Source organism: Branchiostoma floridae, unplaced genomic scaffold (genome assembly GCF_000003815.2).
Source record: "Branchiostoma floridae strain S238N-H82 unplaced genomic scaffold, Bfl_VNyyK Sc7u5tJ_1578, whole genome shotgun sequence".
Taxonomy (NCBI): domain Eukaryota; kingdom Metazoa; phylum Chordata; class Leptocardii; order Amphioxiformes; family Branchiostomatidae; genus Branchiostoma; species Branchiostoma floridae.
The window spans coordinates 440,352-455,568 of NW_023365773.1; the positions used below are offsets into that span (position 1 = coordinate 440,352).

General features: G+C 44.0%; 1 protein-coding gene across 1 annotated transcript in view; it reads left to right on the plus strand.

Moving 5' to 3' along the window:
- The window catches only part of LOC118408370 (KICSTOR complex protein SZT2-like), a 33,546-nt gene extending 24,450 nt beyond the window's left edge, over positions 1–9,096 (plus strand). Inside the window, exons 27-36 of the mRNA XM_035809135.1 lie at positions 404–652; positions 699–812; positions 1,495–1,767; positions 2,362–2,527; positions 3,003–3,139; positions 3,485–3,659; positions 5,515–5,700; positions 6,140–6,306; positions 6,853–7,189; positions 8,486–9,096. Of these exons, the coding sequence (XP_035665028.1) occupies positions 404–652; positions 699–812; positions 1,495–1,767; positions 2,362–2,527; positions 3,003–3,139; positions 3,485–3,659; positions 5,515–5,700; positions 6,140–6,306; positions 6,853–7,189; positions 8,486–8,826 (2,145 nt within the window). The 3' untranslated portion in view covers positions 8,827–9,096. The remainder of the gene's footprint in view (positions 1–403; positions 653–698; positions 813–1,494; positions 1,768–2,361; positions 2,528–3,002; positions 3,140–3,484; positions 3,660–5,514; positions 5,701–6,139; positions 6,307–6,852; positions 7,190–8,485) is intronic.
- The last annotated feature ends 6,121 nt before the right edge of the window (positions 9,097–15,217 follow it).

Here is a 15,217-nt window from a genome sequence, read left to right on the forward strand (position 1 = left end):
CAATCAATGTTAATTATCACTGAACCTGATTATGTTACCTTCACAGAAGGGAACATATTGTTTTTGCTTTGTTTCTTCTTCTTTTCCGCGCAAATAAGGTCAACGACCTGGACCAGACGGTTGTCACCATGATAACCGGTAAAGTAGCAGGCACCATGTGGTGTTCGGTTACATAATGTAGCAAATGTCAGATCTAGAGGGGCTCGGGTCACTACATTTAGAAATGTGTTCAAATAAGAATGAACAAAACAGTTGCCAGTGTTAGACTACAACATGTGAAGGTAACATTCTGTATTTGCTTGCAAATATTACCTTTTTAGTTTCTCGTTGTGCCTGTTTTTATGTATGTACATCACACAAGTGTTGGTATGTCATTGGAAAGTAAAATCTTACTGTGCTTCAGGTTGAGAATGCAGCGAACCCCTTTCTGCGGTACTCCCAAGATGCTGACCTCCTCGTGAAGTGTTCCGCTCCCCCCGTGAAGGAGCTCCAAGCCCGCGCTGCGCAGGGGTTCCGCGGGAGTGTCCTGTTCCACCCGGCTCTGCGGAAGTTTGACCAATGCCTGAGAGACGTCCACCTGCGCTGCGCCATGCACCAGGCACCGTACGCCGGTCATCCTAACCCTGTCTTTCGACACGGCATACAAGCACAGGTGGGTAGTGTTTGTTTGTTTATTAAAAGAGTTAGGCTGTTGACAGGCTCTGCGGAAGTTTGATCAGTGCCTGAGAGACGTCCACCTGCGCTGCGCCATGCACCAGGCGCCGTACGCTGGCCATCCTAACACTGTATTCCAACACGGCATCCAGGCACAGGTAGGTCTACGGCCATGGCACGTTGATACACCTGATCCTCTTGATCTTGGAAGTTAAGGAATGTGCAGTTGGGACAGTATTTGGATGGGAGACCATTAAGGAAGACTGGATGCTGTTGCCAGGTCATACCGAAGACTCTTAAAAAATGGCACATACTCCCTTTCTCTGCTATTAAAGAGGAAGAGCATGGAAACTAACCTACAATGTACACTAACTACCAATGGACTCCTTTCTCTGCTAAGAGGAAGAGTATGGAAACTAACCTGCAATGTACACTAACTACCAATGGACTCGCCTCCTGCTATAGTGACCTACATGTATGTATGGCCCCAGGGCTACGAAATGGAGATGGACACTGGACCCGATGCATCACAATGATGTTGAGTAACTTGAGCTTAGCTGTGCAGGCTTTTAGCCAGGTATGCGTCAAGGTGTCAATTGGATGCACTGTTCTGCAAGCCATGAGTTTGATCCTGACTGTGTCGCACACCCGACATGCACTCTACCAGAAAGGGCTGCAGTTCTTAGGATGGGACGTTGGATAGAGCTAGGGGAATTTCCCCCTATAATGAGCCTGTTAAAACTGCACACGGCGTCTGTCCTCTCTGTCATGACTAGTGGAAGACTATATAGCTCTTCAGTGAGCTAAACTGGATCAAGATCTCCTTTCTTTTTTCCACAGGAGGCGCGTAACATCGAGTGGGGCGACTATGACACCATTCACAAGCTGAAGAGCCTGTATCTGATGTGGCAGCATCGAAGCGGGCAGGTCAACGTCCCGATTCCCGACGACCTTATCGACCTTATGAAGATGCAGTCCCGCCTGGTGCACTACTGCACCACGCCCCTACTGTACCATCCCTTCTGGCTCGACCAGGAGAACGGGAAGGTTGCTAGGAAGGCCGCGCCTAGCGACGACTCGTGGCTGATGGACCTGTCTTCATCATTCCTTCAGGTAAGAATACGCAGATCGTCTCTGTATAAGACTTATAGTGATTCTCTGCTTTGCATTGTTTGTATGACCTGATATGTAAAAACTTGATATAATACTGGAAGTTAAGCAACGTGCAGTCCGGTCAATACTTGGATGGGGGACCACCCAAGGACAACCGGGTGCTGTAGCCATACCAAGAATTTACGAATTCGTCTTTCGGAAGGGACATAAATCGGGTCCTGTGTTCGAGGAGGTGCCTCAATCATGCAAATCAGCCTCATTACTAAAAAAAATTGGGTACCTACTGGCTGCAAATACACCCGATGATTATTTATTTATCAATACTCCATGTACATGTACATGTACATGTATCTGTAGATGAATTGTGACCACTTGTACTGTTTATTGTATATTATACAGTTACCAGTGATGGTTTGTGATAGCACTGGCTGTATTTCTTTTTATATCATACCTGGTCCACATTTACATTTGATATCAGTGTTCGGCCGTCTGGCTATCCTACCGGCTGTACCAAGGCCTTGGGTGATATTAAATTCCCTGTGTTGTATTATGTATGTATACAGCAGAATAAAACAAATCAAATCGTTCCTGCAGCAATATATCCAGTACCTGCAGTCCCTTGGTTTCGTGCTCGTGCAAACCCGCCCGCCCTCACCGCGACGCATGGCCCGCATGCAGCGCCACAGCAAGTACAACGCTCCGGCGAAAGGCAGCGCGGAAAAGACGACCACCCACCATCTACAGAGGACCATCCCGGGAGGTGTTTATGTTTATGTCTATTAGAAAAGCTTTATTCATGAAGCAACATCTGCATACTAATCTTCCTGGAGTCCATTACAGCATGCACAAAAATACAACACAATGTCATACACATGTACCTAATAACTAAAAGCACATACTACAACAACTTGAATTGAAACCCGTTATCATGTACTGATATATGAAAGCCAACCAAAAAGACTAATATAAATGAAGTGTAGTGCAGAGGTCAGAGGTACAGTAGAAGCCAGTTAATTGCACAATGGATCAAGACACACTTGTGTTAATTATACAGGATGCCAAAATCCCAAGCCGGTGCGGTAATTACGCATGGTTGCACCACCCGGATAATTGTACGAAATATGCTGGCAAATGGGGTGTGCAATTAAACGGCTTCTTCTGTATAAGTACTTGTTTACACCATACATGTGTAATTAAGCTGGAGACAGTCCATTTACACCATGTGTATTACCCAGGTGTACTGTTTATGGAACTGAGCCTCCACTCCCAGTTCTTCACTGTGAGGCAGTTTGCTCTGGAGAGTCATCGGCTGGGTCTGCCGGTCAACTCACACCTCGCTGTGGTCTTCACAGACGAGTGTGACAAGTACAAGGTGAGAAAATCTCACGATCAGTACTCGTGCAAATATAAAAATGTAATCAATGGATAAAGGCACCTCAGACTGCCTTGCTCTAGGTGGTGTATTTACATTTTTTGTGCTGTATTTTCATGGTGACTTAGTGCTGATGTGTAAACAGTTTTCTCACAGGGTTTGTTAAACTTTAGAAAAGGATGTGTCGGCTTGTATTGACATACAGTCATCTTCTGTTCATCTCTTGAACTGATAACAAGCACCCAAATATATTTTCAATGCTTTACCTTTAGCAGTCTTTCATTTGTTCATTCATTCATTCACTCTATCAATCACTCATCCATTCATTTATTCCCTTCTTCACAGGACCTGAAGCATCTGCACTCGTTCTCCCACGACTTCCACCTGCGCTGCGCGGCGCTGTACATGAGCGGACGTCAGCTCATCTTCCCACAGTGCTACGACCTCAGCACCTTCCTGGCCGGTGTCGTCAACTTCTTCAGCCGGCCGCCTCGTTTCTCTCAGAACCACATCCTCTCAGGTGAGTTTCTTAGGGAAAGTCTTAGGAAGTAACAGTAGGTGTCATCAACTTCTTCAGCCGGCCGCCTCGCTTCTCTCAGAACCACATCCTCTCAGGTGAGTTTCTTAGGGAAAGTCTTAGGAAGTAACAGTAGGTGTTGTCAACTTCTTCAGCCGGCCGCCTCGTTTCTCTCAGAACCACATCCTCTCAGGTGAGTTTCTTAGGGAAAGTCTTAGGAAGTAACAGTAGGTGTCATCAACTTCTTCAGCCGGCCGCCTCGCTTCTCTCAGAACCACATCCTCTCAGGTGAGTTTCTTAGGGAAAGTCTTAGGAAGTAACAGTAGGTGTCATCAACTTCTTCAGCCGGCCGCCTCGCTTCTCTCAGAACCACATCCTCTCAGGTGAGTTTCTTAGGGAAAGTCTTAGGAAGTAACAGTAGGTGTTGTCAACTTCTTCAGCCGGCCGCCTCGTTTCTCTCAGAACCACATCCTCTCAGGTGAGTTTCTTAGGGAAAGTCTTAGGAAGTAACAGTAGGTGTCACCAACTTCTTCAGCCGGCCGCCTCGCTTCTCTCAGAACCACATCCTCTCAGGTTAGTTTCTTAGGGAAAGTCTTAGGAAGTAACAGTAGGTGTCGTCAACTTCTTCAGCCGGCCGCCTCGCTTCTCTCAGAACCACATCCTCTCAGGTGAGTTTCTTAGGGAAAGTCTTAGGAAGTAACAGTAGGTGTCGTCAACTTCTTCAGCCGGCCGCCTCGTTTCTCTCAGAACCACATTCTCTCAGGTGAGATTCTTAGGGAAAGTCTTAGAAAGTAAAGGTAGATGTTGTCAACTTCTTCAGCCGGCCGCCTCGATTCTCACAGAACCACATCCTTTCAGGTGAGATTCTTAGGGAAAGTCTTAAGAAGTAAAGGTAAATATTATCAACTTCTTCAGCCGGCCGCCTCGATTCTCACAGAATCACATCCTCTCAGGTGAGTCTGGTTCATCTTTTCTTACATTTATTTTATTCAATGAAAGCCATTACACACCTGCCTTGAAAGTCAGTAATTTGAGATACATCCAGGATATGATAGTGCAATGATCTCAGGTAAATGTCAACTTCTTCAGCCGGCCACCTCGCTTCTCACAGAATCACATTCTCTCAGGTGAGTTTCTCAGAAATAAAGGTACATGTAGATCCTCTCAGGTGAAAGGCTTCTCTCAAAACTACATCCTCTCAGGTGAGTTTCTTAGGAAGATTCTTAGGAAGTATAAAGGTACATTTTGTCAAGATCTTCAGTTGCCCCTGACAGTTCTCTCAGAACCACACCCTCTCAGGTGAGTTTCTTAGAAATAAAGGTACATTGTAGATCCTCTCAGGTGAAATTCTTAGGATTCGAAGTAACTTCTTCAGCCGGCCGTGACACTTCTCTCAGAACCACATGCTCTCAGGTGAGATTCTGAGAAATAAAGCATTCATAACCCTTCCTCTTCTAGCTAGTAGTGTTTGTGCACCACAGTTACATGTGTATTAGGTAGGCCTACTGCATGGTCACATTTGTATGTTGTACAATTTCTAAGTCTTAGAATTGTGATAGAACACCCAATCTCTGATAGCCAAGATGGCTGAATTTTGCAGAATGCATGATGGAGTCATTTTGTGATTGTGTGATGATTGTACAATTTATGTACTAGTAACTTGTATGTAACTGGGCACTTAGGCAGCAGGGCAAGTTTTTGGGGAATGATTTAAATTCTAATTTTTTAAGTTTAATGTAGCCTTGTTTTTCGGTCAGCTGCCAAGGTTTTCATCTAGTGAGTCATGGACATCTCCGAGTAGTCTTCGACATTTTACAGTATCTGATTTTTAAAAAAAAATCTGAATTGTTTCCCCCAGACACCATCACAGAGGAGTGTCCGAAGCTGGAGGCCAGTCAGCTGTTCAGCTACACCCTGGAGCATGCCGACAGTTACGGGTTCAAGTCCCTGGCAATGAGCGCACAACCGAGCCAGTCGGCCATGAGCGGCCAGATGGGCCAGGCTGTACAGCAGCAGGACTTTGCTCTTATCTCTCTCACCACAGGTATGGGTGGAACTTTTAGGTTCATGTTCATCCAGTGTCGTTTGTCAGTGCCACTGGAGAGATCTTGTTGGAGAGAGTTTTAATTTATATCCTAGCCATGAATTGATATGCAAAAGAGATCTGGATTACTCTCTCCGACAAGATCCCTCCTGAGTCACTAACGAAAGACGATTGATGGTGTTTGAAATGTATGACCATTTCTAAAATGAGTAACTGCTTTTTGGCGTATCTTATTACCTGGGTGTCTCTTGAACATTTGTTTATTCATGAAAGCGCAAATCGGTCTGCAGGCTGCTTTTCATTGAGGTCATGAGGGAAGAGGTAAGGGTCAAACAACAAATATTACAGAGATACAGCTTACATGTATATCACAAGTCCTAATATAAAAAAAGTCTTATAAGTCTAACCTTCATTGACATTGTATACTTCATTCCAACAGGTGCCACTCCCCATCCAGAAGTGACCACTACCCTCCCTATGAATGACTTTGATGTGAGCCTGTTCGTGGTGCGTAACGCGGACCCCCGACAGAGCAATGCCTCCGTGCTGACACTGCAGTACTACGTCATTCTCACCAGCAGGAGGGACATGTTCCCACGACTCACGGTTTGTTTGTTTGTTTATTGTTTGTTTATGTTTGTGGTGCGTAACAAGGACCCCCGACAGACCAACACCTCCGTGCTGACTCTCCAGTACTACGTCATCCTAACCAGCCGGAGGGACATGTTCCCACGACTCACGGTTTGTTTGTTTGTTTATTGTTTGTTTATGTTTGTGGTGCGTAACAAGGACCCCCGACAGACCAACACCTCCGTTCTGATGCTCCAGTATTATGTCATCCTTACCAGCAGGAGGGACATGTTCCCGAGACTCACGGTTTGTTTATTTATTTATGTTTACTTTAAGCAGTACTGCACACTGCTTTATACATGTAGGCATGCCGTGTATAAAATGACAGAAGCAGAATATTGTAAACAAAGACATAAACTACATGTAAACAATAAACAAAGTATAACCAAAAATTACAATACATGCCAATCAGAATCATCTATCATAAGTCATAGTCATTTGCCCCTGTACTATAAAGACAGCGAGGCTACATACACAACAACCTAAATAATTGATATATTTGAATTGTGCCTTGTTGCACAGGTTGACGAGAAGATCGCGTTCCGTACGCTTGCGGGGCGTGGGAACCACCACGTGGGGCATCCCGAAGACGACATGCCGCCATGGCTGCAACTACTCCTCTCCGAGTCCGTCACCGCGCGCCAGAAAATCTCCGGGACGATTGACGATGCCCAGCTGCACTGCCGGCGCGACCAGCTCTGGAACCGCCTGCAGTTCGAGAAAACGGAAAGCGAGGACCGGAAGGGGCGGCGGAGTGAGAGCGATGAGAAGACGCGCCGGGAGTCCCTCGGGAATGCAAAGCTCAGCTTTGAGGAGTTTCAGGAGCTGATGGGTCTCGTCGTGTCACGTGCTCTCACAGGTACGATATGTAATATTTTTGGTCCTAAAAGATTTTTGGTTAAAATATTGTAAGGAACATGTGAATGACATGTACATCCATTTTTCAGCATACTTGCATCAATGTTTGTTGTTGTTTTTTTCTGCAAAATCAAGCTGCTTAAATAAGGTCCACTGAGTTTCTGAAACCATCTCAAACAATTGCTTTTAAAAAAGCTGGCATTTTGCCAATGTTTGCGTGTGTGAACGTTTTTTTCTAGTTATTAGAATGTCATATAAATAGAACAGAGTAACTAAACCTGATATTGGCGCATGGAGAGATTCACATATGTGCCTGAACTGCAGCAGATCTAGACGCCACCTGTTAAAATTTGCGTGAACTGCAGCAAATTTCACTACACATTGCCTGTTTTTGAGTGAGCTCTGTTGCGGGGCATTTTTAAGTTTTTTTTTTAATTTTTATTTCTATTCGGCAAAAAAACGAAGCGGTGAATCCGTTAACCAAAGAAATAAATTGGTGTGGCCAAATGGATGTAAAAATTAGTATTTTAATGGATGTAAAAAAGAAAAAAAAAAGTTGAAAAAAAATCTACCTCCCCGGATTCGAACCGGGTGCATTGGTTTAGAATGCGTAAACTTTACCACTGCGCTAGTGCGAACATGTTGAAGAAATGCCTGTTTTAACAGGTATACAAATGTTTGGCATGGATTGAACAGGTCCGTTCATCTCAACATCTCAACATCACAACATCACAACATCACAACGGCGACTACACTGGCCAGAAGGCATTTTGCGACTGCAAGTCGCAAAATGCAAAAAGATACTCCTCTTGGTGTAAACAAAGGCATACTGTACACTGCAAGGTTTCCTAGTATAGAGTAATTGCACAGTCCAAGCAATTGTAAAGGTTTGGTCTAACTGAAAAGAAATTTACCTGTAGGAAAATCTACTTTACTATGTTGACCTAGTTAATAGAATATTCTCCAATCAGTAACACTTTGAAAAGTGCAAACAGGTATAGTCAAACCTGTATTAGGGGCCACCTCTACAGAGGGGCCACCTGTCCATACTTGCCACTTTTTGTCGGTCCCTTGGGTATTTTATCTACAAGTTGCCACCTCTATACAGAGGCCACCTGTCTATAGTGGCCACATTTGTCCGGTCCCTTGAGTGGCGACTATAGACAGGTTTGACTGTAGCTCCAAATTTTGGCTGTTTTGCAATACATTTTGATCATGGAGTGTCATTGATTGAAGAATATTCTATTACCTCTACTTTGCCATATTTGTCCTGACATGACATAATGTTCCTTCCCAGACATGGACCCCTCGCTGACGACCCTACTGAGCATGGGAACGGCGTGGTACCAGGGTCTACTCCGCGTCCTACAGAGCCGTTTTCCCGCGAAGAGTCGCCACTTCACCAGCCCCGACACGCACCACCACTACCTGGCCGTGCTCAGTAACCATGACGACAATTTCATCCTCCTCCACATGAACACGCAGGCACGTTTTGCCGAGCTCAGCGCAGTTTTCCGCGTCGAGAACCAGCAAAGCCTGGTGACCAATGGGGACGGGTCGCCCGCGGCGGACTTGCAGCGCCACCTAGAAGCAGTGGTGAACGCTGCAGCCTTTCATCTGTGGTCTAGCTTGTTGTAAGAGCGCCATCTAGAGGCTGTGGTGAACACTGCAGCACTTCATCTGTGGTCCAGCTTGTTGTAACAGCGCCACCTAGAGGCTGTGGTGAACGCTGCAGCCTTCCATCTATGGTCCAGCTTGTTGTAACAGCTCCACCTGGAGGCGGTGGTGAACACTGCAGCATTTCATCTAGGTGCTCCAGCTTGTTGTAATGCTATGAGTATTATTGAATTTATCACTCCGTGCATTTATAGGTATTACAGATCTTGTGCAATGGTGAGCTGGACTTGCAGCGCCTCCTAGAGGTGTTGGTGAATGCTGCAGCTCTCACTAAAACAAATGTAAAAATTCTGTGTATGGATTCATCCAAAACTATCAGAAAAAAACTATCAGACTGTTGATAAAGGTTAGACATCCAGGTAATAAGTAAGATATGCCAAGAGGCAGTTACACAGCAACTGGATATGATTTTGAAAACAGTGAGACATTTCAAATAGAATCCACTATCTTTGTTTCATATTGTATCCACTATCAGTGTCACTGAAAGAAGATAGTGAATGCTATCAAAAATGTCTGACAGTTTCCAAAATCATATCCAGTTGCTTGTCAATGAGCAGCTGCTTTTTGGTGTTTTAGAAATCTGGACCCCGGGTGCATTGACCTGGCAGAAAAATGTAAAGCACCATTGATTGTTAGCAAAGATGTGTAAAGGGAAATCTCCATTGTAGTAATGTATAGTTACTAGTATTAAGTAAATACAGTTTAAGCCAGTTAATCGCACAATGGATTAACGCACACTTCTGTTAACTGCACGGAATCCCAAGATCCCAAACCGGTGCAGTCCAGCTAGATAACTTCGCATTATTGCACCAGCCGGATAATTGTACGAAATTTACTGGCAAATAGGCAGTGCAATTAAGCGGCTTCTACTGTACATGAATCATGCCATACCACTATAGCACATTACTGCTTTGTAAAGTACATGACATGTTGCAGGGGGTGTCCTACATGTTTTAGTGTAGAAAGATAAAGCCCATGCCAAAGCCTGTATAAATACATTATCCCACTTGTTTCCTCCTGCCTACAGCTGTGATGAGTTGGAAGAAACTTTCTTTTTTGCTCAAGTTTTGCTGAAGTTGTAAATAAGATATTGCTTTAAGCTGCTACCATATTCTATGTTGAACAGTTTATCTTGTAAAATACCATTTTGTGAGGTTAGATGCAATATCTGTAATCATGACTGTAAATTCCGACACTGCAGCTAAGAAAGAAAAGTGAGTATGGTTCCTCAAAGTTTGTAATTATCTTTATTATATTGTTCTGTTTGTACAGATAGTGAACATGTATGTAACTGTGAGCAAATGCCATCAAAACTATGGGATTATACAGTACATTTCTTCAGTATACATGACATAGTGTATTTTTTTTGTGGTCATTTTGTTAGTAACAGCTGTAACGTTATAGTAAATTTGGACAACATCCATCTTAAAGCTAATAGAACAATATCTGCAATAGACTGTCTATCGCCAAGCCGGCCTAGGAGTGTGTATCCTCCAGTGCCTGTCTGACACCTTTTGGCCGGCTATATACTCCTTGGCCAGCTTTTATATCTTATGGCACCGTAGGATCTGCTTGGAACGTCTGGACTCCCTTTGGCCGGCTGTACTCCTCGCCCAGCTTTGATACTGTCTTATGGCACCGTAGTATCTGCTTGGAGATTACGTTTGACTCTCCTTGGCCAGCTTTGATACGATCTTATGGCACCGTAGGATCTGCTTGGAGATTACCACCAGACTGGTGTTTCCCGCCATCTGGACCTGGTTTGTAAGTCACGAGCCCGCTGATTGGCTGACCCTGAGTTTGGCACATCTTCAGACGTTTCTGTCAGAAGACGCAGACCGAACCCGGCAGGTTGTCTCATGGGGAAAGTTAGTGCCAAATTCTGATGCAATAGCGGCCAGATTAACTCCCTGGCCCCTCGGCGCTGGAGGACTGGAGGTATGCGTGTAAGACTTGGCAAAGAGAAGGCAAATCTAGCCTCCACAGATGTGGTTTAAATGGTACAAAATGTGCATTTTGTATTCGTTGATTCGTGTTGATGTTGCAAAGAATGCTATTTAAATTAAAGGGGGCCCTGCATGACGTGAATATGAAGACAGCGCACGTACTCTCCAAGCTAGCAGATGTACTGAAATTTTGACGATAAACACGCCTTAAAAAGTTAAGAAAGAAGAAAAGCCGGAGCCTAACCTCTGCTTGGAGAGTACACTTTTCGTACATTCAGAGAAAAATACGTATTTCGGGAAACGAGAATTGCAATGAAAACTGCCCACCTCATTTAGGGATTACAGGAAGAAGATAGCTTTTTCTATTAATAAATGATGAACTACGAGAAATCCGATTGCCTGCGCCTTACGGAAAAGGACACGTAAGCTATTCTTCAAGCTTAGGTTTGGTCGCGGGGATTGGTGATGGCCGGGATTTTTTAATTCGGGCTCGCGCCCCTGTGACGGTAAAAATCCTAGCCACAACCAATCCCCTTGACCAAACCTCTACCTGGAGAATAACGTAGGCCTCTATTAAAGAGCGGAAACATTGTCTGTTGATGTGAGAGGGGGACACTTTTAGTTCTATAATCGGAGGAAACGGTTGAAATGTTTCGGGCCGGAAGACAACAAGTCCGTACATACATGTGATACTAGAGATAACAGTCTGTGGGTTTATCTACAAGCAGATGTACGGATCTGGCCTTTCTTGGTGTTTTACGTTTGTTTGTACAGCATTTTTTAAATGGGTTACCCTTCCTGAGTACCGTTAGAAGCACTAGGAAATTATACCAAAATGCTACAAAACTAGCTATGAAACACCTAGAATGAGCCTGATACTTACTTGGAGAATACTTTTGATATCTCCAAGTAGATGTAGAGTGTAGCTGTATTCGCTTCTATTGTAGCTGTAGCTAAAATGGTGTTGCATGCGGTCTTTTTCTCCCTTTTTTTCTACAAATGAGTGTTCGGCATAAGTTTTTAAAAAGCAGCCCCGAAATGGCTTGTGCATATGCAAATGCGCATCAAGACCTATAAATGAAAAGCGAGCCGATGCCACACACATCTGCTCGATGATGACGTCAGTACCGGGGTCACCTGAATTGGGCCTGGGATTGAGTAGAATTTGGCCCGTGTCTGGCCCCATGCCGGGCCGTATTAGTCCAGCACCCTTGGTTACACAGTCGCTGCCGGCTTAAGTCATCAAGATCGCAGTGAAAAGTAAGCAACACCTCCTGTATGTAGTGCCAAATCTGTGGCGACATGGGAAATAGCTTTACTCTCCAAGCAGAGGTTCGTCTCTTCCTGCTTTATGTCGTGTTTTAGGCGTTTTTATATGGCTTTCCATTTCTGTTTTGTCCTGTTCTCGTACGTCATTCTTTCAAAGCCAAAACGAAGAAAAAGGGACAAAATAGAAAGCCCAATACAAAAGTTTTCAAAAGTGAAACGTCAAAAACAACCGGAGCCGAACCACTGCTTGGAGGGTAAAATATCGTCTCTATTCTATTCTATTCTATTCTATTCTATTCTATTCTATTCTATTCTATTCTATTCTATCCTTAATACTTGAATATTTATTGCTTCCTTCAAATATTATGTAATGTCTACTGTATAGTATCTATCTATACGTGAACCTAGCCAAATTGTTGCCATTTTCATTTTTTTTTATCTGGCAAGGAAATCTCTCAAACGTCCTTGTATCTGTCAACATACATGATTGTTTCTCGACACTTTTACGTGTCGTGCGTGACCCGACGTGACATTTGGTCCTGGGCTATGGAGGGGTTTTCCGTGCACTCGGGTGAAACCATATTCACCATTTATTAAAGCAGGTTGAAAATAACCTCCTTGTGTTCTACCTTAGTACCTACTTAGTCCCTTGATCTTCAGGTCGTTGGGGGGGACAAGGCTAAGCTATGAAGATACTCCATTATAGATAAACTTCTGCAAAATCATACGACTGGAAGAAAATGTCTCCACGTGGTATATTCTTCTTCTTCTTATGTTGATAACGCTTTATTTGCAGCTACTGTATGAAATCACGCCACATCGCCATGCGTTTAAACCCAAACAGACCCTTCAACACAATTTGTCCCAGTGACCCCGAGGTCACAGACGAAGCCTGATACCCCCCGGCCATGACACACACTTCCCCAAGGCGAAGCCAGCCCGGAACGTAAGCGGTTTCTCCGCTATTATCGATCTTTTACGTGCTTGAGGAACAAGGGACTGCACGACTGTGTGTGCTGATGCCCTGGTGGGTAAGTTGGGTTTGTGTGAGACTTCGAACTGTTGGAGATGAGCGTCAAATGAGCATGGCAAAATCATGGTGTTTGTTTTGGGGACGGGGTGATCTCTCTCAACACATACTGTAATCTTTATCTACTGGGGCTTACCAACTTAAACACATACTAGTACTTTGACTTTGCAGTTATTTACAACAGGGATTAGTCTATAACATTACGTTTTACTTATCATGTGCAGACACTTGTGCATATCTCCTCAAAATGATTTTAAAACCTTACCGGACTTTTGACACCCCCGTTACAGCCTATTACTAACACATATAGTCATAGTAAAGTAAGCGTGTAATGTGTAATGTTAGGTGCTTTGCGTTAAGCCTTCGATTTTGTACGGTCTTTGCTTTCTTTTGTTTCGATAACCATTTCAAGACCAATATGTAACATATTGAAGCTGGACTTGAATCTAATCATATTGAGGCTAATTGAGACTATATTGAGATGTTATTTGCACCAAGCTGGAGTAAAAGGTACGCCAACAAGCTGTTGATGTAGTCCAAATACCCACCGACATGATCGCAGGGATGATCAAATTATAATTACTGTGACGTTAGTGAAGACTACATTTCATTTTTTTAACCATAACATTAGTTCTTTGCATGCCTAACGTTATCACCACACAATATGCCCATTTGAGTACGGCTGTACCAGTTAACAATTAGACTTGACACCCGACACCCTCCCTACGTAGGCGGTAGCTTCCCCACCGATTATCGAATGAAATGCCTTTCATGTAACTATATAACAGTACTTAACGTTACCCCATAGAAAGTGCCTCAACCTTTCCCAGTTAATTCAGCAGACCGCTTGGGCAAGCGGCAGTGGAGGGTACGTAACTATGCATTAATCTCCAAGCAGACCCTACGGTGCCATAAGATAGTAGCCAGGGAGTATAGCCGGCTAAGGGAGTCAAACGGGCACCGGACCTACGGTACGTTTAATACTATACATTACGCACCGTGGATCTGGTTGGAGATTAGGTATGCATGGGGGATCCTGGTAAATGTAGGACGTCCCGCAACGCTTAACAGAAAATTAGGAGGCTCAGCAACGCTTAACGATAAATTCAGAAGCGATGGCATCGCATATCGGTAAAAACACTTGTTCTTGCGACAAGTTTTTAGAGATCGTCTCTTTGTACGCAAGGGTTTCTGACAAAGCAGCAAAATGCCTGTTCATGAAAGCTCATTGGAAAAAGCTATAGTTTTCGAACACCTACACAGCAAACAGGACGTCGTTGGGCGACCTTACGTTCGCCTTCGGGATGCGAATGATTTGTCAATAAATCTCAACGAGGAATTCAGGAAAGAAATAACGCTTAGAAGGATTAAAGCGATCAGTCACGCTTCATGAATGATTTACCGGTCACGCTTAACGATGAATTAGAGCGGACCGGCTACGATTTACGGTAAATTGAAACAGCTCTCTGCGCCTCACGGAAAAAGGCATCATCATCATCAGCTGCAGAATCTCACGCTAGGGTTGTATTCTGATCCTGATTCCTGCTACCCGCTGTAGCACACAGGTCACGGAGGATACTCCTGACCCGTTCATTGTTTGGCTCTTGTTTTATATAAACATTTTCAGTGGAGGTACGTATATCGTCTTAACACACATGAACTACATATGCTACATGTTCGCCGGGTTCCATGTGTCTATCCACCAGAGTGTGTTTAAGAAATCTCTATTGTAGCATCCCCTGCTGTGCACAGTTTACATACATGGATGTAGGAGTGTATTGTGTTTGTTTGTTTGAACCTTTACTTATTCACGAGAAGCTCAAATCGGCCTGCAGGCCGCTTTTCATTGAGTTCATGAGGGAAGAGGTAAGGGTTAGATAAAATATAACAGAGATACAGTTTACATCGAGTCCTAATAAATCTGGAGAACGTTGCATTGGAGATCCCTTTGCACTTACTTTTCCAGGTGGCGGATATATGTGACCTGGTGGCAAATACTGTTCGTCGGCTATAGTTAGTCAAAAGCTTGTGTATGTTTTATCAATACAGAAAACTTTTTTCACATTCCAGAGATGTCTTCACGGTAAAAAGCTCCAGATGCAATCAC